The sequence below is a fragment of the Blastomyces gilchristii genome (assembly GCF_000003855.2).
Source record: "Blastomyces gilchristii SLH14081 genomic scaffold supercont1.8, whole genome shotgun sequence".
Lineage (NCBI taxonomy): Eukaryota > Fungi > Ascomycota > Eurotiomycetes > Onygenales > Ajellomycetaceae > Blastomyces > Blastomyces gilchristii.
The window spans coordinates 29,647-56,523 of NW_003101675.1; the positions used below are offsets into that span (position 1 = coordinate 29,647).

Here is a 26,877-nt window from a genome sequence, read left to right on the forward strand (position 1 = left end):
TCCATTGACCGCCGCCAATGCTCGAATTTTCCAGTCCTATGGTTTGGGCGAATGGAATTCAATCGCCCAATCCGGCCAAGCGCCCTCACATGACCCCTGCCAGCCCTAATTGCCATCGCCAACCTCCAGCCGATTTCCTATTGATGCCCGTTCCAACAATAGGAGAAAAAGAAACAAAAGAGAAACCCTGTCCAACCCTGTTCACAATAGGTATGGAGTCTGAGATAAGAGAGAGAGAGAGATTTTGAACAAGCGGAAACTTGCTTTCTTCCCATCCTTCTTCTCTTTTTCTGTTCCATTCGACAAGATACACCGACACTGAGGTTACACCCCCCACCCGGAACCTAGAGGAGCTTGTGCCGCCGTTCTCTCCCCAATTGCTGGAAATGGAGGTCAATCAATGTTATTAGAGCAGAGTTTCTCTTCTTTTCTTTTCTTTGAAAGATGTTGATTCCTAGCTCCTCTGTCAGCCGCCTAGGGTCCGGCGACAAGGAAACTGTCCGGCAGTGGCTGCAGTCAAGCAATTCCCCCCTCCTAAAAGTGTGTGTCTGTTAGGCCCTCTACCCGTAGGTTTTCTTTTTCCTTTCCTTTCGTGCTTTTCGTCCCTTTTCCCAACTATGCGGGCACTGGATGATTTAATCCCCGAATGACAATAACTTAATAGATACAGTTTGCCCCCACTCCAGCATTTTTGCCCAGAGTCGGGCATGCTTTTTATTGTTGTTGTTGGTGGTGGTGGTGGTGGTGATGATGGCTGGCGATAAGCCATTTAGCCGAAACGGGTATACAACTAACTGCGACTGCTGTTTATATTCCTCTCTTACTATTATCCGTCATGGGCCAAAAAATGAGGACAGAAAGAGTTAAACCGTTATTGAATACCCCCTGCGGCTACCTCGCCGGTATTATCCCAGCTGGCATGCCGGCTTTATAACCTGAGACGGGGGGAGCATCGTTACTAGCCAATTTCGGCCTGTGAACGGAAAGCAAGTGCTGGGAGAGCATTTTCTTTCTCTATTGGTGTGCTATTGAGGCGGTTCCTCAATTCTTAATTTTTGCTACCTCCCTTTCTCCATTCTTCTCTCCTCTCTTATTGTTGTTGCAGGCTCTTTATATATATATATATCCCTCCTTGCATTGTCATGCGACCATATTGTTGCGTTGTTCGATAACTAGAGGCTATTTTGATATGCAGATATTGCTAGAGCGAACCGAGCAACCCCGCCCCCCCTCCCCCAATCCGTATTCTTTAACTTTGATAATTGTTGACTGCATGGAGCAACAGATGTGATGCCCCGCCTTTCTCAACCATAAATTCCCCATTATTCGGGTCTTGATATAGGGCTGCGTTGTCACATCAGCAGCGATCCGTGAGCCTGAAACAACATAGTCATTCTTAATTATCTGCATCATCCCTTATATATCCTGCGAAATAATAACAACCATACTAAAGTCAGGCCTTTGTCTTTCTCAAATCTCTGCCTTACTTATATATGCATTCTATTCATACTTTTCTAAACTCATATATCCCTACGCTCATGCCCTTAATCGCAGCCTCTTCCGTCACCATTGCCTAAGGCCTGATATATATCTCCTCTCCCACTCACATTGATATTCTACTCTAGCAAGAAAAGGAAATACAAAATGCTACCCCCCTCAGACTCCATAAATCACCAAAACTACAAGCTGGCTGAGTTCGTCGCCAGCCTCCGGTCTCAAAATAGGCTTGTTCCTCCGCAGCCACCACCAACATATGCAGCTGCAATTGCTCCAGCTCCAGTCGAGGATGCATTTGCAGACATCATTGATGATGACGACGAGGAGAGCACAGCCATGGGCCCCATCTCAATCAAAATCGACACATCTATAGATATTGAGGGGCAGGGGAATACCATCGTCATCCCCACATCAATCGGCGCATCGACATCTGAGGAACCTCAGACGTCCACCTCAACTTCAACATCGCCATCATCATCGCCATCGCGTTCTTCACTGCCTGCTGCCGGCGGGAACTTCCCCTTGCAGCAACTCCAGCAACAGCGACAGGTCAAATCCGCACAGCTCGCGACAACCATTATCTCCGCGCTAAAAGCAGCTGGCATCATGGATGATATGGAGTCGGGCAGACAGCGGCCTGTGGAAGTCAACGTCAGCTCTGGCATACGTATCAGGGGTGACAGGAATGTCGTGTGCGCTGGTGTTCCGAAGAGACCGGAGTTGAGTCATGCTGGGTGTTCGGATTCCTTGTCCGATGAGCAGGAGGAGTTGTCGAGGCGGGGGAGGAAAAGGAGGGCTACTTCGGTATGAATGTCTTACCGTTTTTACTCTTTGCTATATATTTATACGGTGGCCTGACATATTATTCGCAGCAACCCATTGACATACCCTCTTCGAAGAAGGCGCAACTGTAAACGAAATCGTCATCTCCATCGCCCCGTGGTATCGCTATCTAGTACATTTTATGCAATATCACAACGACACTTTCACAAACCATTTGTCGAACCAATCGGAACGGGAATGCTTTTTATGAGCCCTGTCTTCCAGTCCATGGACGAGAAATACAAGCACAGATGAAAGAGCCATGGCTTATCTATCCAGAGGTGACCTCAGACCACCCTACAGAAAAGGCATAATATTTCACGAACAAAAATAACAAGAAACCCTCGCCAAACTATGCCACAAAGGCATCCCTGGCACGACATACATATATTTGTTTCTTTCGATCTCCACGCTCCCGGGCGGCACTTCCATGCAGCCAAGCCATTATTCCGCATCCGGCTCTTCCTCTTCCATTCATCACCCCTGAGAGCTCTCGCGTCACACACATACGTAATTCCATGCATTATTGCCCACGCCTGTATGCATGAATTTGAATATCTGTCATATTTTAACAGTCACAGGGTGACAGGGAACTTGACTGCCCTTTGTCGTTGTCGTCAATGTCGATGTCGATGTCAATGATCTGGTGAATGGCTCTTGGCGCTTCAAGGCTCGGAAGTTTTTGCATAGTGGCGTGCATGTCATGTAATATGGCACTATGGTTAGCTTGAAAAATGAATACCCGAGCGTGGAAAATACAACAGGATCGCCTTCATTATTGCCCGTTTCCCAAGCATCGCATCGAATAGGTGGGCTCCTTTCAGATGGCGTTTTTCTTTGCGGTTGTGGGGGAAACGAAGAAGGAAAGGCGCCGGTAGAAAAAGAGCCAGAAAAAGCCACTACTATGCGATAATTGTGATGAATGATTTTAACGATCTCTTTTTTTTTTTTTTTTTTTTTTTTTTGGTTATGTATATAGAAAGAAGGAAGATAGGCTTTGTGTAGTTTATGTATATATACGCGGACCAAATATTCAACGATAAAAGAAAATACATATTTTGAAGATAAACTAATATCACCAATCTTATTAATTAGAAAGTTAAAAGGTGTTCTGAGTCCATTGATGGCGTGATAGGAACGGTGTCTACCTCTTCCATGACCGTAGCTAAACATTTCAAGTTGAATTCAGAGGCATAGAAGAAATAATAGGAACAACTTCTGCATACGGAAAAAGCAGTCAGTTAAATCATCGACTCTACTCATAGTTTTCCAGAAGTAAACCAAATTAAACATATCTCGACTGAAGAAATAAATATTCCTTTTTCCGCGCCACCCAACTAACCATGTGTGTGAAGTAAAGGAAAACGTGCTCGGATTTCTCATACATGATATACATTTCAACACATCAAGCTGATTCCACAAGATACAGTTACATATAGGGAGAAAAAAAAAAAAAAAAAAAAAAAAAAAAAAAAAAAGGACTATGCTTCTCACATATCATGGGTGAGCAATTGGTCACCAGATCATATCAATCAAAATTAAAAGTCGTTTTACATGTACTCTGTACGTATTTAGTTTGTAACTCGAATATGGCAAACCACAAAAAGAGTCCTTAAAGGGGAAAAAAGGGGGGCGGGAGGGGGACGGAGGTTCCGCACAACGCATCCGACTCCAGTTCCAATTCCTATTCCAGTTCCCATTCGGACTTGTCCCTTTCTTTTCTGTAAAAGAAATCAAAATCGAAATAAATTATGAAATCAACGCCCAACGGGTATATCAATGCGATGCAGTGCCATGGACCATACTGGCATCCGCTTATCACGTTCATATAGCAAGCCGCAGCTGTGGCATAATGTCTAGATAAAACCACAAACGCAGGTGCAAAATAGTCAGCATTCATGAGCTTTTTCTCTTTTTGCGAGACGGAGCCAGCTAAAATAAGCAGCGATCAAGGAAAGTGATGGATGGAGTGATATATGTTCAATCCATTTTTTGCTTACCCTTGGCCCAGCCGGTCCATCTCTAACAGCCCAAACCGCTGTGCCCCAAACGGCACAATTAGCACAGCGCCATGTTTGTCTCTCCCTGATGATGCACCAAATATTAGCGTCATATCTAGGAAATAATGATATCCAAGCAAAAAGTTAGAAAGGAAAGCGAAGGAGTGGATTAACAAACCAGTCACTAAGCGTCCCCCCACCGCCACCATACCCAGCACCTGCCCCGGTATCCGGCGTGCCCCTCCCACCGCCACCAGGCGTCCCACTCCTCCCCCCAAGCGGGCTGATACTCCGGAACCGACGTTTTTTCTTACTCCTCTCACCCCTCCCCATCGGCTCATCGGGAATATCAAAATACCCACCACCAGACGAACTCTGCTGCCTCGTCAACTCCGGCGCAATCCCACTCGTCGACGAAAACCTCGCTGTCTCCCTTCGCAATCGGCGAATCTGCCTCTCCCGATCCCCCTCCCTCTTCTCAATCTCCTCTTTCGACAACGTCTCCACCTTCGGCTCCCATTCATCGCCCAGTCCATCTGGATCATAGCGCCACCCAGCCTCTTGCCCATTTGCAGCCTGGTTATCAATCTCATTTCCATATCCGCCCAGCCCGCTAATCAACCCACCGCTCTCACAGACTTCCTTCTTCAACCTCAACACGGCCTCGTAAATACCATGCGCCACGGCGCTGACCCATTCGGGGCCCAGGCCTAAATCTGCGCATGTCACGCGCGCAAATTCCTCGGCGAGTCCTTGCGGGTGGAGTAGGGACCATTCGAATTTATCTGTATAGAGTCTGTTTTGTAGGTTTATGTTCAAATTCACGACGCAGCGGTAGGCGTCGTCGGGGTTTAGTTCGTTGTCATCCGTGGTGGCTTGCTGGGAGGATACGATTACGCTGCCCTTTCCGGGGCTCGTGTCTGCTAGAGAAGCGGGCGTTGGGGCGCTCGTGGCACCGGGAGTTGCGGAGACGCCTCTCGAGGAGGCTGCCTGGGGGTTTGTAATTGTTTGTTGCTGTGGGCTTTGGAATAGGGGGTGTAATGCGACGCCGGCATACTCTTCCAGTTGCTGGCGGAGCTGGTTGGAGATCGCCACGGTCATTGCTTGCGGATTTGGCAGATCTAGATCGCGCACCATGGTTGTAGCAAATTCTTCGGGTGTCGTGAGTGCTTCGTGTAGATTCCAGAGAAAGGTATCCTTAATTCGATAAGCAGGCGCTGGTTCTGGTTTTCGATAGGCGGGCGAGGCAGGGTTGATACCCAGTTCTAGATAGTTTCGCGGTAAAGGGAATGGTTCTGCGGGTTGGTAGGCGGGTACTTCGAGATCGATACGGATGGGAACTAGGGTTAATGGGAGTTGTGCTTGTGTGCTCAGCTGTTTCTTCCTCCTAAACACGGATGAACATCGACCTCCGTTAGTTTTTCATATCTACATCATCCGAACAAAGGAAATAACGAAAGGGGGATAAATGATGAACATACGCCGGCTTCAAAACCTTTTTAACCACCCAATCCCTAAAGTTCGGTTGCACATCGACGGGTTGGAATATCTCTGTCCCCAACTTCTCCCCCGCCGGCCCTCTATCCGGGTTTAGTTCCTCCCTCCTCAAACTCCTCAATCCCGTCGGTCGTCGTGGTCCCTCGCTATCGTCAAAGTCATCATCGTCGTACCCATCCTCCGCATAGTTTATGGCGATGGTACCACGTTTCGTCGTCCGCGCGCCAGGTGCACCTTGTGAAGGGGGAATGGATGGAGTGAGGAGCGCGTTCGCGTACTGGCGGAGGCGAGGGGAGTAGGAAGTCATGTACCCTTGAACGGGAGCCATAGTGTCGTTGGTTGTTCCAATTCTTGTAGTCAATGGTGCTCTTTATATACTAATTTTTCCACCATGGCGTTGGTTTCGCGAGGTGAGATGGGATGCGGCGACTGCGGTGTTATCCTTATGCACCTGCCCAACAAGCTCGATCCGGTTTGCGACACGAAAAAGGAAAAAAAGATGCTTCCTTGCTTCTCGTTGTTGCTGTCGCGGTAAAAACGCTGGATTGATATCGATATAGGGTAAAATTGGGTGGCTACAAGCATCAACTACCGTGAGCTATGCTGGTTATTTCCCACAGAGTTGGAGGATGTATAGTCCTTCTTGTTGCGTTTCTCTCCCTAGCGGTTTTGATGCCTCCAGGATGCTTCGCGTCTGGCCCGATTGGGTTGGGCTGTGCTAGTGCCGGATTTAGACTAGTGCATCCGCCGAGCCTCCAGTTAGCGCCAAAGTAACCTTGACTTTCTTCTGGTCTGGAAGTCAGGAAAATAATTCAAGCAAGAATGAATTCAAGCTAACTTTATAATATCTACTGCCAGGTAAATAAATGGAAAGGGAGTAGGAACTAGTAACAATAGATATGCGTCTGTGTATAATCTCAAGAACAGGAAAGAAATAAAGCTGCTTTCCCAGGTGACAGGTGGAGGGGAAAGTAAACATAAGCATTCAACGAAATAGTTTAATAGTTAGTCAAAATGGAAGAGGAGGAGGAAATAGGCTTAGAGTAAAAAAAAAAAAAAAAAAAAAACTAGTCTCAAGGGATATAAGGAAAACGTGCTGTCAAGATATAAAATAACGAAAATACCAAAAATCAAAGGCAGACGTGGTATGAGTACAATAAATTAGGCATGCCGGGGTTTCAGAGAACAAAAGCATAGGGCAAGCAGAGCAGTTTTATACGGTAATCAACTTCAACATGAGAAAGCCGATTTTGTGATTACATGGCTTCCAAGTTTCTCCGTCAACGCAGTCCAATGACGCTCTAGAAATAATGCATTAGTTTCGGATTTTTGAAAAGTCGAAGGGAATAGTAAGAAGATACTAAATCTGAGCACAAGCACTCACCATTTCAAGCGTCCACACTCTCCGAATCCAAACCTTGAGCTTCCCCTCGACTCCCTCCACGCCCTCAAGCTCCACACCTTCCCACCAGCACCTTCGCGCCGGCTTCCGCCAGAAAAGGAGAAGTTTCTGCTCCATCCCGAAGGGGCTATTATTGGTTAAGTCGCCTCGTATATCAGCCCGGAGCTTCGCCAGTGCCAAACTACAAATTACAGCTTTGTTCGGTTCGCCGGCACGGTGGCCCCATCGATCATCATGGTTGAAACCGCTAGCTTCTTGTCAGCAATTCATGTAATTACATATAATATATGTGTGTGTTTGTGTGTGAATCGATGTACACCGAGAGAGGAGGTACAAGTACTTACCCAGCGGTTAACATCTCAATGAGATGCTGCTCAGTCGATCCGGGTTCATCGCTTTTTCGGAGTCCTGAGAAGATCCCATCTTGTTTCAACAAGGCTCTTCCGGCAGCTCGCTTCACCTCGATCATTTCCGGGTGGTCAATATCGACTACGGGCGGGATTGCGTAGAAGTCAAGGTCTTCGCGAAGCACAATGATGCCCGCGCGATCCCGCAGCATATCCCTTGGAGACCCATGCATTGGATCGATAGCGTAATCTCCTTCAGGGGACGTGGTTGGGGACGGCGAGGATGAAGGAATCGATTGCGCTACAGAGCGGAAAAAATCTAGCATGTATTGAAGAGAGGCGGGGTCGTACTAAATGGAATGGCGCCATGTAAATCAGTGCCGTGTTTGGTTAAGGATAATGGGAAGATAGTCCTTGAGTATATGAGGGAAATAGCTCGGGGACTTACGTCGACGGGGTATACATCGCCTTCATGGAATGTCCCCATATGTCCATCAGGAAGGAGACCATTCGGGAATAAGGAAAGAAGAACGAATTCTGGTAGAGTGAGTAGTTCATCGCGCGACAGCGTAAACCGAGTACCACTGCTCACCCAATTCGTTAGCTACAGGATAATTTCTTCCGCAAAAGGGTCTAAATCCGTAGAGAAAATATAGAAAACTAACCGTAAATCTAACGTGATATGCTCATCGCCCCCAATATCTGTAAAACCGAACAATTTATTAGCAAGATTCCGGAACATCTACGCAGTACCTGCTTATGAACCATTGTAGGGGCGTACATACCTCCAAGTGTATTCAATGGGCCTCCACCTGTCTGCTGTACCTGCGTAATTATAGACGCAGCTCCTCCGGCCGCGGCCATGACGTAGGTAAAGGACTGGAGCGGTGAATACCCTTCAGTATACGGCGGTGGCGGCTCTCCGTCGTCTAGGCCTTTGCCCGATGCTTCTCCTGTCTTATCCCGCGAAAGTGCGGCTTTGGTATCTAAGACAACAGGCGATTGCGCAGGCGAGGGGGAGGTTTCTTTGAATGGGGGTGCTGGAGCGAATGCTGGGATAAATGGTGAACCACCAGATTCTGTGACGGATGCCTGGGTGCGATCGAGCCCCTCGTCGTCGTCCGGGTTGGAGTAAAGGGATGAGAAAGGTGGTGGGTAGGATGAGGGAGAGGGAAGAGCAAAGGGTGCGCTCGAGGAAGAGGCCGAGCTTGGTGAGTGAGGAGGAGGAGCAGTGTATGAATCGTCGTCGTTCTCCACGGTGAGTGCCGCGTGGTGTGAATTAGATCGCTGCGCCGTGTTGGGCGAGCTTGATGGGTCTTGAGTGCTGGACAACGCGATTGAGGATGGGTAGTATTATGTCTAGGAATCGGTGTGATGTGCTGTGGAAGGGGTGACGCTTAAAATATTGGTTGCATGCGATGTGGAAAGGAATTGAAGGAGTTGTGTCTGTCAAATACGGATAGTAGGAGTCTGGGTCGGAAGGCAAAAGCAACGTAGAAATCGAGATAAGATAGCAATGCCAGTCTAATGGGACCCAAGGAGCAAAGGAGATATGGAAGGTGAAAGCATGGAGGCTGGGTTGGGCAAGCAAGGGGTACCCCAAGTCGTAGGAAAATTGGAGCTCTATGGGATAATCGGTGGGTCGAGTAGGTATAATTAGAAACTGAATGAATCTGTCGTGGTGAAGAGGAGAAGTCGGCGGTGATAGAGATGTGGTGATGGTGGTGGTGATGTTGGTTGTTGTCGGAGTTGAGATGGAACTCAATGGACCGAGTTGAGGCTTAAAGCTATGCTGAACTATTTACCTAGTAAACATGTCACAAACCGCATCCAATCACCGGCTGGAGGCATGGAACTTGGACCAAATAGCGCTCTGGTCTTTATTTCATTACATTATTATACTTTTATTAGTTAGTTAACTAGTTATAGCATTTCTTGACTATCCGCAAAGTAAACTCTTGTAGACCAGGTTTGGTGTCGAAGGTCATGAGCAATCTGAATTCATCTTCCGCTTCTCCGAATATGGCTGGTATCATTACGGATGCTGCATCCAGCGCAATGTATAGATGCATGCTAAAAATGTAATATCTAAAATACAAAAAAATGCCCTGCTATCCAAAAGACGTGATGCTCCAAAACTCCCAACGTTCACGTATATACTATGTCTTGCCGTTGTCTTGGGCCTTGCCTCACCGCCCAAGCTCAACGATGGTGACAAAATCCAACAGACCGGGAAAATAATATAAACAAGACATAACTAGCTCGTTTAAGTACGTTTTAATAAAAGATATGTATCGGCCAAGGATATGCGCTCGCCGCATATAACCTGACGGGCGTACTCTTCGTGAATCCGACTTCCAATCCTTGCGTCACCGTGTTGGGTATTCCAAAAGACTAGGGGAAGCATGTCAAATATCTAGACAGGCCAATGGCCATCAGGTGTCTCATAGGGCACCCTTGATTTTGGATACGAAGTGGCAGGTTGTTCAAAATCCTTCGCCGGGTTGATCCCGCTGTTGACTTCGTTAGTGGTGCTAGGTGGAGTGGTAGTAGTGGTAGTATCTCGGGCATCAAGTTGTTGGGTCTTTTTCCGCTCTGGATAATATTGACCACCAGGATGTAGCGGCTGCGCCATCTAAAAGCTCCCGTTAGCATGCTAGAACAAGTCCCGTTTGATCGTGCAGATTCATAGACAAAAGTGTACCGGTGCCAACGCTCTCCTGCTTTTCTCCAGGAAAAACCAGAACATGCGTTCGTATTATATTTATATATAATTCTATGTATATATTTATGGGAGGGTACTGACTTGGCGGAATTCGTCGCCGTCAACGGTGACTTCGCGATCGCGGAGTTGTCGCATCAGGGACAGAAAGTTGCTTTCTTTGAATTTCTGGCTCTGGTCGTGGCTGACGCTGTCGAGCAATTGTCCCGCTGTCCTTGCAAGCTCATCCGAATCATTCGTCCCGTCAACTTGGGGTTGGATACTATCTGCGCCTATTCTAATCGTCTGCTGAATCTCAGTTCGCTCTGTGACTTCTCCGTTCTGCAACTGCTGTTCTTGAAGCTCAATCTCCGCTCGGGCTTCCGCAAAAGCGGTCTCAAAAGCAGATTCGTCAAATATTGCTTCCTCCTTATGTTCTTGAAAATGTGACTGGGATGCATCTTGATACATCAGGTGGTCGTTCATGCCACCAAATCCCATCCCCCCTATAGCTGGACCATATCTAAGGGGTGCCTGAGATATTTGCGGTTGGTGTGTTTGTGTTTGGGGTATCTGATGCGCGTGTTGCATAAATTCATTCTGCCAACCACTAGAAGAGGATTCCGGACGAAACTGCTGTTGGTGTACACGTTGTGCCGGGCCCGATATTTGCAGGTTTTGAAAATCCGATGCCCATCCAGAATTTGCCGTGTGATTAAAAGTCGGGTGTTGCGGCGCGGGTTGTAAAAACGATGCTGGATGTTGGACATCAGAAATATGAACGCCCGGTACACCTGCTTCAAAGGCGTTGAATTCTGGGTCTAGGGCGCCTTCATTATGATTTTGAGATCGGAAGCCCTGAGATACCTAGTCAGCATGATTTAAATCAGGTTATCTGGTTCAAAACTTGGAGGACATACCTGAGCAGGCGAGTGGCGCGAAAGTATTCGGTCTTGCTGCAGGGTCCTATCTACAGATGTATGCTTTTGGAAGCTCTGAAGAGCGTTGGAAGGACCACATAGCGCATCCGCCATGGTGCTATAATTTAGAAATCTATAAAGTCCAAGTCAAATTGGGCTAAGTTGAACGCGCGACAGGACCGGGGGAAGAAGCAACCGGCAAAGGAAAGCTAGGGTCGACAGCCGCAGGTATGAGGGGATGATTGGCGAGCCCAGTAAACGAAATGATAAAATGGATAGGATGTGAGTATATAGAGTGCTTTAAAGCATGTAAATATGTATGCACTCCTCGGATCTAACCCTTTAATCAGACTGTGAACCTCCGTATATCCGGATATGAGCAATGATGTCGGCGCAGGAGAAGGAGAGGAAGAGACTGGTAGCGGACCGAGGCTACTCACGTGGAGAAATCAGGACGACTTATGTCAGCAGGTGCGGGCGGGTTGCTTGATGTTTCCGAAAAAGGAAGTGTTTGGCGCGGCGTCTAGTTTGCGGCGAGCTGGCAGTAATAGCCGCCGATGCTCAGGACGCGGAGGAACAAACCAGGACAACAAGCAGACAGATCGATATAAATACCCGACATTGACATTCCCCCGCCAGTCCCGCCATTTTATGAACAGCCAAGATGGTAGGTATTGTTCCGTTCCTCTGCCAGGTTCATCTGATGCTCCTCTAACCCCTTTTGCAGGCGCAAGTTATAACGAATTCTGGCCACGATGACATGATTGTATGTCCATGCTCCTCAGCAGCGTTACTCCCCTCCTCCGCCACCAGGCGCATCCCAGCTCTAACAGATTCCCTCGTCCATAGCATGATGCAGCTCTAGATTACTACGGTCGCAGACTAGCAACATGTTCGTCAGACAAAACAATTAAGATCTTCGAAGTAGAGGGCGACTCGCACCGGCTTCTCGAGACGCTGAAAGGGTATGAGCCACCCTTTTCCCCAGCTTTACGACTTTAAATTTATACTACCAAATACTAAATTAAAATGTTTTGTTCTTCAAAGGCACGAGGGAGCAGTATGGTGTATTGCGTGGGTTCGTACAAACCCGTTAGAGAAGGCCCCCTTACCCTCTGAAGCTCAAGCTAACCCGTGACAAAAAGGCACATCCCAAATTCGGAACAATCCTAGCCTCCTCCTCCTACGATGGCAAAGTCCTCATATGGCGCGAACAAGCCCCTAGCACCGCCTCCGCCTCCACCGCCAGCACGTGGACAAAAGTCTTTGATTTCTCCCTGCACACCGCCTCCGTCAACGGCATCTCCTGGGCGCCCCATGAGAGTGGCTGCTTGCTCGCCTGTGCCTCCTCCGACGGCAATGTAAGCGTACTCGAATTCAGCGACAATAGCTGGACGCACCAGCTGTTCCACGCCCACGGCATGGGTGTCAATTCCGTCAGCTGGGCACCCGCCGCTTCTCCTGGCTCTATCATTAGCGCGACACCTAGCGCCGGACAGCTGCGCAGGTTTGTAACAGGCGGGAGTGATAATCTTGTTAAGATATGGGAGTATAAGTATGCTGTTTCCACAATTTCTTTCTATTCTATTATCCCACTTGCATTTTTTTTGCTGGATTTCTCTTGCTCTGAAATATGGGTTATGCTGATAAAACGAACCCAAACAAAACAGCGCCGAGAACAAGGCATACACGGTAACCAAGGTGCTGGAAGGCCACACAGACTGGGTCCGTGACGTGGCCTGGTCACCAAGCATCCTCTCCAGATCGTACATCGCCTCCGCTTCCCAAGATAAGACCGTCCGCATCTGGATCTCCGATCCCTCAAACCCCAACGAGTGGACTAGCCAGCATCTAGAGTTCGATTGCGTGTTATGGCGTGTCAGCTGGAGTTTGAGTGGGAATGTCCTAGCTGTCAGCGGTGGGGATAATAAAGTCAGTTTGTGGAAGGAGAGTTTGAAGGGGCAGTGGGAGAAGGTGAAGGATATTGAGGACTGAGTTTAGTTGGGGATGCGAAAGCGGTATTTTTTTTTTCTTTTCTAATGAGGTTGGGCGTATGTTGTATGTTAATATATCTATTTTCTTGTTCTCTTTTGCGACTATCCGCGAAAGGGGTCCCTTTTACCCTTAAAGAATAAATATAATGGGATTTTCAGGGGAACTACTTAGATGAACCACCCTTCTGTCAATCTCCCCTTTCCAAACCCCATACCGCATCCAATTCTAATTGTCTATTCCCTATCCCCTCTCCCCTGCTCATCGAGCGTAAAGGAAAAAAGAAAGAAAAAAAGAAAAACATCAAACCACCCAAAATACAAACGGTCCCTCCTCCACTTCCGCCTCCACCATCATATTCCTCCACCTACCCATCATAATGCCGCCCCCGGGTACAATCACCCCTTCATACCCATACGCCCATAGAAAATCCACCGCAGTCCAGCTCCACGGCAACCATCCTTCCACCTCCTCGTCGTCCTCACCACCACCGCCACCGCCGCCGCCGTCGCCATTGTCATTGTCATTGTCATTGTCATCAGCAGCAGAGACGAAAAACTCCGGGTTAATTTCATAAATGATAAAGCATATGCGACGCCAGCCAGGAATGCCGGCTTGGGCAGGACAGGGTTCAGTGAAGCCCCGCATTGAGTTGGGGTGGGGCTGGTCGTTGCTGTCATGGGCGTCGTCGTGGGCGTCGTGGTGGTGGTGGTGGTGGTGGTGGTGGTGGTTCTGATCGAGGTTGAGCGATTGGGTGCCGCGGAAGTAGGTACGGGATGAGGGCTCGACGTTAGTGTTTATAGGGTAGGCTTCGTTGAAGAGGGGGAACCATGTTGTAGAAATAGAAGCGTTGGTGGTGAGTGTGGGGAGTTTCAGCAGCTGATGTTGTGGGATGTTGTTAGTTATTTCTTGGGCTCGGGTGGTGATTGTACTGTACGAGGTATTGGGAGCGTTGGCTTGTCGCATGGAATTAGTTTCAGACGCGGGGGAGGGGATAAGATTACCAATGCAGAAGTGCTTTCCCAATGGCTCATTAAGTCTGCGCATGTCTGCCTTTCCTGTAGGTCGGTGGATGAGATCGGGAGCGGGTGAATGCATGCTTTTGTTCGTTAGCTATAGGTTGCTTCCAAATAACGACTTCGGCTTTGCAATTGAAATTTTGAGAATGGCTAAATCTAAAAGCAGAGAAAGAAGGAAGGGTGGGGGGGGGGGGAGTGAACAACGTACAATAATATCCTAACCAACAAGTGCCCAGACTGCCCTTATTCCCAAGACCCTCCTCCCAAGCCTTCGGCCTCATAATTTTCGGCATGTTATGGTACGATTTATGGAACGTATTCTCATCCCGGTTCCTCAGGTGCCGTTTCCAAAAATTTCGGATATGGAGAAGCTGGTACAGGTCAATGTTCTCTTCATCATTAGATGCATTAATAATGGGGATGTCGGGCGTCGATGAGTCGCATCGATATACAATGTTCAGATCATAGTCTGTCCGCAGCGAGCGGAAGGAATGGTTGATATCCAGAACTAGATATGTCGCGGCCAGTTGGATGGCCAGATATGGCCTACTAGGGGGGAGTGAGGAATTCGCGCCATCGCCCACTATGGGCTGATCGAGGAAGCCAGAACTCCTGATGGCCTTTTTGATACAAGCACGGTTTCTAGAAACGCGCATCTCGTCACCTTGCCGGGATGGTTGGGTATTGTATGACTCTGCTCCCAGGGTTAGCTGCTCGCTCGTTTAGGAAATACAGATAAATATAGATGGGCTGGACATTCTAAGCCCAACTTAGAACAAATCAGACGCACCAGCAAATAATGTAGTCAAGACGCTGAGCCACAGTTTCTCCTTTCTGCCCTCCCCGTCCCGAAACGAAGGTGTTTGCGCCAACATAATACTGCGCACTTTGTATTCCACCCGAACCTCTTCTGAAGATTTATCTGGCGGCGGATGATCGTATTTTTGTAAGAACCGTCTCCTCCAGACACCGGAATTGGGTGGGATAATGGCCTCCGCAAAATAGCGACAGGTACGGGCCATGCGACACATATCTACATCCTCCAGTTCTACCAGCATGACAATCATTTGAATCAACTTAGGGGTTGCTGAGAGTTAGTAAGTCATAGAGAGGAAATCCACACAATTGTTAGTTCAAAAATATATCAATACCTCTTTCGGCAAGTTCACCAACCCAGTCCTTGAATTTGATGCCATAGTTCCCCGGATGACTTGATTCGAGCTTCTATTCTTATAGCCTTTTTTTGGAGGGGGACGGTGAATCAGGACAAAGGCACCAGACCAGGATCAAGCCGTAGAAGGTTGCGTCCTACGGCTTAAGGGAACGTATCGTGAGGGACAAGATAGCTTCTTTAGAGGAAATATAAAGAGATAAACATGAGATAAAAGACAATAGGCCTAAGGAGACACGAAGAGACTGAATCGCGACGAGAGCCCACCGTGATATCTCACAGCCACAGTCAATCAAATCTGCGCGGACTGCATCTTCTGCTATTCTTAGGCCATTAAGATGAGGATGTCATAATCATAACCATCCCATCACCCCGCCCTGGGCGTGTCTCCAAAAAAAAAAAATTAAAAAAAAATAAAAAATTACCCCTAATTATTCACAGGAACACACAAATGGGCAGCCTGATACCCAGATGAAGTATCGGAGCATCTGACGGAGAGATAGAGATACTCAAAATCACAACTGTAGAACTCGAGAAAAACCGAAGTGAAAGGAAAGGAGAAGTGAGCGCACTTTCTCTCAAAACCACTATTCTTTTAGTTATGCCAGATTTTGGCTTATTTTAAGAAGATAATAGTTCTGGACAATGGACGGATAGTCCCAATACGAAATGCGAGATAGGCATGGGAGGTTAATTTATAGTAATCGGATTTTTTTTTTCCAGCCGCTTTCTGCAAGTACTGTGTAAGTTGAAGTAAGCTGAGGCAGTTGGCGGACGGGAGAGATGAGTTTGGAGTTTTGGAAGCTCAGGATGAGAAGAAGAGAAGAAGATAGTTGACTTTACAGAAATCAGTTTAACTCCTGAGTCAGCATATAATTCAGGCCAAGCACTTTTTGTTCCTTCCATGCTATGCTATGCTATGCTATGCGATGCTATGTTATGCTATTGCTATGCTACCGAGTAAAAAAATTTCCATTTCTCAGACAAGGGGAGAAAAACAAGAAGAGGAATCAGAGGATAGATAGATATTGATAGATATTAAACAAGAAAACCGCTCGAATCATTTCATTTGACTCTTTCTTTCTCTCTTTCTGGATTAAAACGAACAAAGTTATATATATAGAAAAAAAAACAAAAGTAGTAAAACCAGCGCTGTGTATTACAATAACATCCGCTAACGCTAAATGAATGAGCAAAAATGAGGGAAGGAAGAAAAAAAAAAAAAAAAAAAAAAAAAAAACCCAGCCAAAACTCAATAGATGTTTTATCGCACACTCGCAGGGGAAAGGAAAGAAAACGAAATAAAAAGAAAATCTTCGATGTAGCACCAACAGTAGTAAACCTACTAAGTAGGAACTCTACTATGTAGTTGGGTTTGAGGGTGGAAGAAATAAGCTGTGTGATGTGAAGAAAGGGAACATCTAAACCCTACAAAATATACCTGTCTACCCCATTTCAATCGGGACCTCCTTCATAAGGGTAGTCGATCGGATAAAAGAAACCGAAAAAAGAGAAAACGAAGATAACGGAAGGAAAGTTCCTCCGTACTCATATTACCGTGCGTCATACATCAAAAGATTAAAAAAGAAAAAGGCTTTTTTCCCGCGTTTTAATTGTCATCATCTTTCTTCGGTGTTTCTTCTGCAATTTCCTTGCTCTCATGGGCCGTGGTCTGACATGAAGAAAGCTATGTTTCAGTTAGGCTTTAGGACAAGACGAGAGAGAAATAATCAAGAGAAGAAAATCAACTAACATGACGAATAGAAGGGACGAGGAGGGAAAGAGAAAAAGGAGACAAGAAAACGAAACAAAAGCAGGAAGCACCAGGGGCTCGGGGGGGAACGCCAAAAACATAACTTGCAAAGTGTGTATCCCCATGACAAATCCGTGAGAAGGAAAAGAAACGGAAAATGAAAACCCAGTGTACCCGTACAGAAAGAAATCCAACCAGGAGCGAGAAAGTAGGAATCCCTAAACGAGAAAGACCAAGAAACAAAAGATATTATTAAATAGGAAATTAATGAGTGACCAAACACAAGCTTGTCAGAAAGAAAACTTAAAAAAAAAAAAAAAGTAAAAGTAAACAAGGCTCAAAAAATTATTCATTCAGTGCATAGTAAGGGATTTGGGGAGTTCCCAAAACGTTGACTTCTTTCGTATTCATTCAAACAAACGTGACGTGACGTGACGTGAATTCTTTTAGGGGGTTCATACAACGGTCATCATTGTCATACGTTCACAGCCATCATTTTCATTCGGCGTTGTGCCAGCAGCGGCGGCAATACTCCGATATCCATTTGTGTGGTTTGATCGGGCCAAATCTGGAAGACAACAACTAGACTCAGCACCGCTGAGCGGCCGCGTAAACATTTGGCTAAATGGAGGGTCTTGAGGGTGACAATTGGTTTCAGCTTCGGAACCTACGCACACCCCCTCAGCCTTGCGGACAATTTCCTTGAGAGACCGCGTAACAACCCCCGCTCGAATAACAAGGTCCCGCAGTGACTGCGTGTCAAACGGTAGCTTTTGAGGCGGGTCTGTGCTGGATCCAAGGTACCCGGGATCTTGGAGACCGCGCTGCTGGTGTATCGTGTCGAGAACGAATTTGGCTTTCAATGAAGAGTCTGTTCTCGGTCGAGTAGGCGGGTTTACACTGGGATTCGGGTTTATCTTCTCAGAGAGCGGTGATCGGTGAGTATCATTACTCGTACGGCCAGATTGGTCATTCGTTGGTCCATTAGAAAAGAAATCGTCATCTAAGTCTTCGACACTAAAAGCAGGTGATGGCAGTTGGTGCTGGGGGATATAGTTTCCCTCTTCTTCCTCGTCATCCTCTAGAGTAGCCAGACTAATAATGCCCTTAGCTTCCCTCCACAACTCGGCAGACGGGCCATCGAGAATATTTAGCGCACCAGCGCGGGCGTGAAGACGTTTGAGTTCCTCCACTAATAATGTTAATTCTTGAACATGCCCAAACTGGCCATGAACACTAGCTTGACGCTCCATGATGGCCTTAGGTACCCTCATGCCTTGGTTGGATGGCATTTGGTTTAACTGTATATCATTGCCTTTCGACCCATCTGGTTTATCGGAATCCTCGAACTCAAAGTCTCCATCCCAGTCCTCGCTCACACCTTTATTCCCCAAGCCCCACGTACCGAATTTCGGGCTGGATTGGTGAGGTTTCTTTGAGAGGGATGGCTCACGGGAAATTGGTACACTTTGGCTTCTAAGGTGCACAGCACTGGCACCACGGCGCGTCACAGTGCGACCCCCGCGTGTGTCAGGAGCTTGTTTGCCATGAACCGTTTTGGGGCGAGACTCTGAGCTCTGTACGTCTTTATCGCTGCGTTGTTGCTCTGACCAGTCGAAAAGCGAAAGTCGCGCTTCTCTACCAGATGTTTCGTCAAGCGTAATCGATGAATGAGGTCGATCTATCCTTGGCCGAAGCACCATTAAACCTTGGAGAGGCGAAGGGTTAGAGTCCGATCCAGGATGGGATGGCAATTGTTGGTCCCCGTCGTCCATAGGTTCTATATCATCTAGACTAGTCCATTCAATTGGGCAATCATCGGCACTTTTGGCAGAAGCCAGCACTGAAAAATCGGGTTTCTGTATAGACTCTTTGGTGGGAAGTAAGATTGGGGGTTCAGTACTAGATAATGTGGGATTTTCGGGATTATTAAGGTCATCATCATCATCATCACGATGGAGTGCGCTTAATTGTGCCGAAACTGCGTCAGAAGTTACGTTTTCAAGAACCTTGATTTTCTCGTTGGCAAGTTCCGATGGTGATGGCTGGTCAAATATCGCTTCGATACGTGGACCGCGGTGACCTGCAGGGTTGCCCATCCCAACATGCGTAGGAAACGAGTCAAAAACTGTATCGCTCTGGAAATCAGTCTCATCTTCTTCCCCAGAGCTGAATATTCGTGTGTCATTGTCCGAGCCAACCAAGGTAGAAGCTGGATCAGATGTAGCCGCAGAAAGTCTTTGGCTTTTGGGACGACTGGAGAAGAAAGAAAATGTGTTTCCAGAAGGATTAGATGACTGTTCCCCAGACGATGACCTGGATCTGGAGTCTAAAGTTAGGTCACAGCAGATCGGTTCAGGGGAGAGTTCAGCACGAAGTTCTGAAAACTGAGGGCGTCGGCGGAGGCGAGATTTGGGGGAGTTGTTTTCTGAGCTTATCGTGTCAAGTTGGTGAGGAGTAAACTCTGTTTGTGAAGAAGATGATCGACGCCTGAACGGATCTGTGTTCGTGACTGGTTTTCTTTTCCGAAGCTTCGATGAGTTTACATTAAGCCCATCAAGTTTGACGGCTAGCTCGTCTAAGGGAGAACTAGCTTCTATGGTGGGTTCCTTGGAAAACGAAAACCCACGATGCCGACCCAGACTTTTCGTGGTTGAGAGTTTCCACGAACCTGGTGAAGTTCCGGTCTTTATTTCACTAACAGACAAGGACTGTCGCGGCTTCCGCTCACTTATTGGTATAGGCTGAGTAAAGGGATCAACAAGGGTGGTGTCATCGAAATTAATAGAAGCTCTAGTCTGTGGACGTTGAACTTTAGACATCCACGGTATATTATCCTCAGATCTATAAGTATGATTGGGGGTATCACGCGGTATGCAAGTTGCAAGAAGTAATGTAGGTGCGACACCAGGCTCGGGTACGAGTCGACGAGGGGAGCGAGCTCTATCTCTATGTCTCGCGGATGAACGTCGTCTAATCTCCGGGAAAGAAGGATATTCTGACCGGAAGTATGGTCTCCAGGTTCCATCTGCTCGGTCGAATGTTTCTGCGGGTGTTTGATTGGGAGAATGAAGAGGAGAATAGGGAGGCCCCAATTGCACGCGACTGTCAGTTGACGACCGTTGCCTCATATTTGCGAGTCTCTGGTGACTAGTTGCTGGCCGTCGTAGCAGTGGAGCGGGCGCTGCGACAGATCCCGATTGCGTCGCCTGTGATTGGGAATTTTTTAGGCCCCGCTGCGACCTCGGTCGTTTTACCAATTTATTGGGGGGTGGATGATCCGCACGGAAAGGAGAAGAGAAGAAGGGACTGGTGGACCCATTGAGAGATGGTGAGCCTGGCTGCGAACCTGACAGCTGACTGTCGTTTTGAGAAGAGGATATTATTGAGAGACGCTGTAACCAAGATGAAGATGGTCTTCCGGTAGGCGAAGATATTAGAGGATCATCTGTAGAGTGATCACCATGTCCAAGAGACAAAGGTGGGGGAGCCACATAAGTTCGACGACGAGGACGAGTCTTTGGAGCTTCTAGTGGTTTCTCATTCGCGGGATGCGCTGTATCTAGTCTGCCCGCTGAGAAATCATCGACTTGCTTGGAAAGCAGAACATGGGAAGTGGCTGGCCTTCGGGTGCTGGGAGATGTACGAGTAGGCACTGTGTCGATCGGGGACGACGACACATCCAGTACACGGGCTAACGGGGAGGAATAGCTGTGTCGAAATATAGAACGTCGTCGCTTGGAAGGGGGCCGCGGTTGGGGTTGTGGTTGGCTCGCCTCGTTCCTGCCCAGGGCGAATCCCGTGGCGGCGATTCCAACTGTGCCAATTGCACAGAGCTATAGGGCGCGGCAACCGTTATCAGAAAGAAGTTTTAATATACGCGTGTATATGTATATATTTGGTGCATATTGATGCTACATATTGCGTGTAATTGGGGTGTATGCAGCACGTTGTCCAGCAGTCGGTGGGGAAGAGATACATTGAAAGATCAAGGGACAAACAACCAAAGAGGGGGGGGAGAGGGGAGAGGGAGAAGGAGAGGGAGCGGGGGGGTCGGTCAAGGTTCCACCACTCAGCAGCACCACCCAAAAACAACAACGCGGTCAACCACAAACAACAGCAATGGATGATATATAGTAGGGCAGGCAGTCAAGGGTCAAAAATAGCAAACGCGCGCGATTAGGGAGGGACACACCAAGGGGGGAAAACAGTAACTCACCGTTGACACATGTTCCATTTCTTCCCCTGATTACACGGGTGGGCGCACGCGGTCAAGCACGGAGAAGACGCCCAGCTGGCAGCCTCGTCGTCGTCGTCGGTCTGGGAGAACACAGATCCATCACATAATATCACATTGAGCGGGGGTAATGTAGCTGGAGGAGACGCGGTAGGAGCAAGCGGCAAGTAAAATATAGAGAGAGTGGAGTGATTTGGTGATTGGCTACCCGGAAGTTTGTTGGGGCCGGGCGGGCGAGCGGTGATAGTTGATAGCGACAGATACGGAGAGCTAAATGAGGTCAATGGGCAAGAGAACGGCAAAAAGGCAGCGAGGCACGAAAGGTGGTAGAGGAGAGAGTAGAGAGGAGAGGAGAGGAGAGGAGAGGAAGATCCAGAAAAATAACAACGGTGGAAAGGGAGTGGCGACGAGCCGGAGGAAGAGAGTGGAGAGAGTTTGGTGGACAGAGCAGAGGCAGATGGGGGGGAGGGAGGGAGAAGGGAGACGGACGACAGCAAGCTGAGGCTGGATATCAACAGCTCCCGCTAAACTCGTCCTGGGCTAGGGGCGTGGGAACTGCTCCTTGATGCAAAAACATAAACACATAAATTAATAATAATAAACAACACGCCAGATTAATCCCGCTACAGACATACGGAGTACGGAGTAGTTACTATAATTGTTATTATTATTATTATTATTATTATTATTATTATTATTATTGACTATTGACTATTGACTATTGACTATCTCCACTACCGTGTCCTTGGCTCAGGATAGTAACTACAGCCCCGAGTGGGAAGGCTGCTTTTTGCTGTCAGACAAAGGTAACTATATAGTTAACTAGCTATAGGTTGGAGCTTTAACTATAACTGCAAGGTAACTAAACTATGTATGTATCTACGGAGTACTCCGCAGAGTACTACTGTACTGTACTGTACATCAACCCCATACAAGATTTGGAGTAAACCTATGATCATCTTTTTTTTTTTTTTTTTTTTTTTTTTTTTTTGCTTCTACTATCATCAGTAATAGTTACAATACAGAGCAGTGCTACTTAGTTACTGGGAGGCTGGGTGGGCGGGAAAATCAGTATCTAACCATCTCGTCCATCCCATCAAGCTATTTATTTTCTTTATTATATAAAGTTAAGTTACCTCAACAGGCGTTATCCTTCCTTTTTCCCCTTTTCATCGTCGCCTTTTTTTCGGTTGATATATGCACACACCAGCTAGCCCATTAAATATATAGCTTCATAGTTACCGACTGTCTGTGATCATCACGTTTCAACCAGGAATAACCTTGGAAGGAATAACTATCGCAAGAATACTTTTCCGGGCGAACCATCTAGAGAACACGGTTAGGTGAGGGGCTCAATATATGTAAGCAGCATACAGACAGGGCTTGTATCTACAAAATTACTCACATATATATATATATACATATATATACATATTCAACCGTTGAACTATCAATTGAGCGGTGGAGTTTCCTTTTGACATCTACAAAGAAAGCTAAATATTGAAATCCCGGGAATACTCTAATCAAAGTAAAAAGCGCAGACCGTTATTCAGTTAAAAAAAAAATAAAATAAAAAATAAAATAAACTAAAAATAAAATCAAGGTAAAAATCAAGGTGAAATCAAGGTGAAATCAACTCGAAACCCCCCTTCTCCCCGCAGCTGCTTTCCAGGTTCCTGGCGGCACGAAACAGGATAAAATTTAAGACATGTCTACAGGCCGGAAAACTTACCAGCTGGACGTCGTCGTCGTTAGAGGCCCGTCCGTGAAGCAAGGTCAGCTCAACAACCGCTTCGAACTAAAAAAAATTTTCTTCTCCTTTCTTGAATTTTAGTTATCTGAGAATGGAGAATGTCAGGTTAAGTCTTGAGAATGAAGAAGATAGTTAAATGAGTATTTCTATCTACCAAGGTGAAAAATAGACGCCCGATCCTTAACATTTCCACTAACTTTTTTCAATTGTTTATATTATATTATTTTTATATTATTTTTATTTTTATTTATATTTTATTTTTATTTTTATTTATATTATTTTATTTTATTTTTAGGTTCCAGACCTCGACCACTACCAGATCATCGCATCATTTTCCAGGTAATGACCATTACAGAGTATTATTATTATTTCCTGCCTTGAATACTGAAGCTTGAGGGAGGGAAGAGAGAGAGAGGCAAATCTACACGAGCAAGAATCCAGAATCCATGGAAACAAAAACAACCTTGGAAGGAGGTCGCCGACTATTTCTACGAATCAACTACTCTCATTGCCGATCCGGAATAGTTAAATTAAAATACAATATCAAGGATTCGACATTTTTCGGGACGCAGTTTGACCACCGGCCAGGGAAACCTAACCACTAGCAAATGACCGGCGCCAGCCAGGGCAAGATAACCTGGAAGGGTTTTCAAGGATTTTCGCTCAAGGATTTTCGCTTTGTCTTTGTTTTTTTTTTTTTTTCCTGGAAGCGCCGAAGAAAACCGCCCATAGGTTCAAACGCGGGCTCTCTATTGGAGCTTCCAGGCGCCCTCACTTTGAAAAAAGGGATGCTGAAACTCTTTAAGTTACCCCCCCCCCCCCCCCCCCGGGCCGGAGGACACGTACGTACAACTTGACTGTACTGTACTCCGTACTCCATAAACATACATTATTACTCGCAGACCATGATTCGACCGAAAAGTCGATCTGATTCTTTAAAGTTTGAGCGAGGGTGGAAAAGGCATTTTGAGGGGCATTTGTTTTTCTGAAGATGCTGAGCCGCCCTATTTTTGCATGGATCTATCTCGTTTCCGGCCTTTGGGCCAGCCAGCCAGTCGCGAAGCAAGGAACCCTGTCATGTCATGGCAATAATTGGTGCTACAAAAGGCAGAAAGAGACGAATAATAATGAAACGGGGTCAGCGCTGAACGAACCATGAGTGATTTGTTTGTTAGGACTCAGGAGGGAAAATGAAAAGGAATAATAGAGTGGACATGCAAGTAGATACAATATCTTTGAACTCATCATCATACATATTGGTTAGTTGCACCGGGCCCTCACTCTTGTCTGCATTCCGCCTGCGCTCGTGATATATATCGGTAGCAGGAGGACAATATGTCTCCGCTTGTTTGGCGTGCGATACATGCTGCCAGGGGGAGGGGGGGGGGGCGGCCCAGCAAAGGGTGTTTTGAGCTTTGAAGCATGGCCATCCGACTGCTAATGTCGGCGGGAAAACTGCTCCCGACGAATAACCTCCAGATCGTATTTTGCGTCCGCTCTGAGACTAGCACAGCATCAGTTCAGTTGGCAAAGCATAAACAGTAGTTAGTTAAGTACTCCGTAGTTAAAAGTGTGTATACCTCCTTCATTATTCATACATACTTAGTAGCGTACACACTCTGCCTAAGTTACAGAGCACATCACGCTGTGCCTCGCTATCAAAATGTTAATTTAATGCTATGCTACAGCGTACGCCTGCGACCAACACGAAGCCCCTGACCGTGAGACAGCATCTGAGAATGTAACACCCACCTCAAAACTCCGCCTAAGTTACACCCTCAAAAAGGGGAAGGAAAAAAAAAAAAAAACCTCCCATCCCGCCTCACCGGAACACTCTGTCACCTGTGACAAACAGGCAACCACTTTGGAATAATCAATGCCGCGCCAGGAAAAAAAACTTACTGCATCGAATTCTAACCATTCATCCCCTTTGAAATGAAGTAACAAAAGAGAACATTCTAAAACAGGCCAAAAGTTGGTTGTGCGCATGCGGGAATGGGGGAGGGGATGTATTGGGAGGCGCGTAGAGAACAACAAATCCTCCGTCCCCCGGCTTTACTGCCCGTCCCGTATTCTGATAGACGTAGTTAACAACACATGGATGATAATATTAGATCACAGACAGACAGAGCAAACAATCTCGCCTTGCTCATGCAATGCACATGCTCTTTATTATTATTGCAGCTACTATTACATAGTTACACAGTTGCTTAGGGCATGCGGGACATAAGCATGTCATGCCTGCTGCTCAGCTGCCAAAACCAGGAACTCGTTTGCCTCTCTTAGTTAACTATATGTTACTAGATATTTAAGCACTTAGAAACAAAGGGAGGAAATACATACAATACCTATTATTCAATATGATGTTCATGTACATGTACATGTACTTCATGATGAGGTGAAAGGATGGGTAGTAATGAGCTTGGAATGATGGAATGTGTAACAGATCCCCCCTTCGCACTAAAATAACTGCCCCTTTCATCCCGTCAACTCGGTTGATACCTAGGTACTCATTGTAGCTTCCTAATAATATTAAATAAATAATCCGGGTAGCTAGTTAACTAGCTAGCTATCAATACTGGTAGGTAGTTTTAGTAGCTATATATGAGTTCGTACATATTTCCCTGCTAACTTCCCCTCTTGTGTCCAGGTTTAACTGGTAAGATTGGTTTATCTTGAGAGTATGTTCAATGAAGTTCGGTTTATTGATTTATGATCGATTTTTTTCCACTTTTGTCGCAGCAATTTTTTGGTTCTACTAACTATCGATCTGAATCAAAGTCTTTTTTGAGGTATTTACGGGCGTTAAAATTGGATGAAAACCGGTTGCTGGTACGGGACTGACCAACAACGACTAGTTTATATTATTTTTGTCTTTTGGTTTTGAGATTTTGGTTCATTGTCCCTGGTTCCTTATCCTCATCAGATGTGTAGTTACACTTCAGAATAATAACTACTATTCAAACTGAAAATGAAAACCTTCAAAGCTGGCGCTGGTAATGTGTAGTAGATGTGCTCGTAGAGGCGTAACGTGATCAACCACCCAACGCCCGCTTACACCCAACGCCCGCCATTTTGCCATCACAATGATGAAATATTTTCATTGATATCTCAACAACACAATTAGATTTTAAGGTGATATACTATATGATGAAAATGTATATAGAAAATTACATATAAAAATATACAGCTAATTCTGTAGATGTTTATTGAGCTTAATAACTCATCTAAAACATGAAATCTTGAATGAAGACAGATTAGTAAATAAGCAGTTATTAAATCAGTAGAGATTGTAATATCATCAGATTTCTCTGACAGTGAATCTGTGAGTACTCTGACAGGGCTCTGAAAATGTGATTTAGTCACTCTTTATAAAATCAAGAGTCTACTTTTCTGATTAGAAAGATAATTTTTAAATTCTGTAATCTTTTTCTTATTCAACTGTGATTACTACTGTACAGCAGCTTATTCTTTCTTCTCTTTTTACTTTAAGTCTTTCTTATATCTCTAAGCTTCTTTTCAATCTGCTGTTGAGCAGCTCTTGCAGTCTTATTCATATCTTTTTACTGCTTTACTATCTGATAAACTGTCTCTCATTTTATTCTCTTCTTCATGATATCTGTCTTCTTTTATTTCTTAAGAATAGTATGTTACAACTTGATATTCTTCTTATAAGCCTGCTCATTCTTTTTAACAGCTTCAGAAGTAATTATTTTCTTATATATAATCTATATCTTTACTGATAAAAAGAACTGTACTAATAATA

The 26,877-nt window shown here is 46.2% G+C and overlaps 8 protein-coding genes across 13 annotated transcripts; 2 read left to right on the plus strand and 6 right to left on the minus strand.

Annotated features, from left to right (window-relative positions):
- Positions 1–13: 13 nt before the first annotated feature.
- BDBG_04781 lies at positions 14–3,262 on the plus strand. 4 transcript variants are annotated; one of them, XM_031721838.1, is made up of 4 exons: positions 543–566; positions 671–1,452; positions 1,626–2,301; positions 2,370–3,261. In XM_031721838.1, the coding sequence occupies exons 3-4, from the start codon at positions 1,645–1,647 to the stop codon at positions 2,409–2,411; spliced, it is 699 nt and encodes a 232-aa protein (XP_031578325.1). In that variant the 5' UTR covers positions 543–566; positions 671–1,452; positions 1,626–1,644; the 3' UTR covers positions 2,412–3,261. The 4 variants fall into 4 exon arrangements, with proteins under 4 accessions (XP_031578323.1, XP_002624917.1, XP_031578325.1 ...); XM_031721836.1 differs by having other exon boundaries at positions 14–566; positions 665–2,301; positions 2,370–3,262; XM_031721837.1 differs by having other exon boundaries at positions 671–2,301.
- Positions 3,263–3,352: 90 nt separating this feature from the next.
- On the minus strand, positions 3,353–6,473 carry BDBG_04782 (RSC complex subunit Sfh1). The gene is made up of 4 exons (XM_031721839.1): positions 5,801–6,473; positions 4,498–5,706; positions 4,320–4,404; positions 3,353–4,175 (listed from the first exon to the last, which is right to left on the minus strand). Exons 1-4 carry the CDS (start codon positions 6,142–6,144, stop codon positions 4,077–4,079), a joined length of 1,737 nt encoding a protein of 578 aa, XP_031578326.1. The 5' UTR covers positions 6,145–6,473; the 3' UTR covers positions 3,353–4,076.
- Positions 6,474–7,096: 623 nt separating this feature from the next.
- Positions 7,097–9,416, minus strand: BDBG_04783 (dipeptidyl-peptidase III; the record flags this gene model as incomplete). The annotated part of the gene is made up of 7 exons (XM_031721840.1): positions 7,097–7,117; positions 7,201–7,465; positions 7,563–7,915; positions 8,014–8,149; positions 8,231–8,267; positions 8,351–8,889; positions 9,391–9,416. 7 exons carry the CDS (start codon positions 9,414–9,416, stop codon positions 7,097–7,099), a joined length of 1,377 nt encoding a protein of 458 aa, XP_031578327.1.
- A 51-nt stretch (positions 9,417–9,467) lies between these two features.
- Positions 9,468–11,654, minus strand: BDBG_04784. Of its 2 annotated transcripts, none has more exons than XM_031721841.1 (3): positions 11,187–11,654; positions 10,270–11,124; positions 9,468–10,200 (listed from the first exon to the last, which is right to left on the minus strand). In XM_031721841.1, exons 1-2 carry the CDS (start codon positions 11,298–11,300, stop codon positions 10,354–10,356), a joined length of 885 nt encoding a protein of 294 aa, XP_031578328.1. In that variant the 5' UTR covers positions 11,301–11,654; the 3' UTR covers positions 9,468–10,200; positions 10,270–10,353. The 2 variants fall into 2 exon arrangements, with proteins under 2 accessions (XP_031578328.1, XP_002624920.1); XM_002624874.2 differs by having other exon boundaries at positions 9,469–10,200; positions 10,372–11,124; positions 11,187–11,611.
- BDBG_04785 (protein transporter SEC13) lies at positions 11,643–13,424 on the plus strand. The gene is made up of 6 exons (XM_002624875.2): positions 11,643–11,853; positions 11,914–11,952; positions 12,036–12,151; positions 12,234–12,264; positions 12,332–12,741; positions 12,857–13,424. The coding sequence occupies exons 1-6, from the start codon at positions 11,851–11,853 to the stop codon at positions 13,179–13,181; spliced, it is 924 nt and encodes a 307-aa protein (XP_002624921.1). The 5' UTR covers positions 11,643–11,850; the 3' UTR covers positions 13,182–13,424.
- BDBG_17059 lies at positions 13,094–16,175 on the minus strand. Of its 2 annotated transcripts, XM_031724864.1 has the most exons (5): positions 15,349–16,175; positions 14,988–15,273; positions 14,406–14,891; positions 14,183–14,277; positions 13,094–14,057 (listed from the first exon to the last, which is right to left on the minus strand). In XM_031724864.1, the coding sequence occupies exons 1-5, from the start codon at positions 15,391–15,393 to the stop codon at positions 13,482–13,484; spliced, it is 1,488 nt and encodes a 495-aa protein (XP_031578329.1). In that variant the 5' UTR covers positions 15,394–16,175; the 3' UTR covers positions 13,094–13,481. The 2 variants fall into 2 exon arrangements, with proteins under 2 accessions (XP_031578329.1, XP_031578330.1); XM_031724865.1 differs by having other exon boundaries at positions 14,988–16,167.
- A 395-nt stretch (positions 16,176–16,570) lies between these two features.
- On the minus strand, positions 16,571–21,982 carry BDBG_04788 (uncharacterized protein). Its single transcript, XM_002624878.2, has 2 exons — positions 21,341–21,982; positions 16,571–20,957 (listed from the first exon to the last, which is right to left on the minus strand). Exons 1-2 carry the CDS (start codon positions 21,356–21,358, stop codon positions 17,577–17,579), a joined length of 3,399 nt encoding a protein of 1,132 aa, XP_002624924.2. The 5' UTR covers positions 21,359–21,982; the 3' UTR covers positions 16,571–17,576.
- A 1,861-nt stretch (positions 21,983–23,843) lies between these two features.
- Positions 23,844–25,520, minus strand: BDBG_17060 (uncharacterized protein). Its single transcript, XM_031724866.1, has 4 exons — positions 25,455–25,520; positions 24,692–25,388; positions 24,340–24,615; positions 23,844–24,209 (listed from the first exon to the last, which is right to left on the minus strand). Exons 2-4 carry the CDS (start codon positions 24,698–24,700, stop codon positions 24,192–24,194), a joined length of 303 nt encoding a protein of 100 aa, XP_031578331.1. The 5' UTR covers positions 24,701–25,388; positions 25,455–25,520; the 3' UTR covers positions 23,844–24,191.
- Between the last annotated feature and the right edge of the window lie 1,357 nt (positions 25,521–26,877).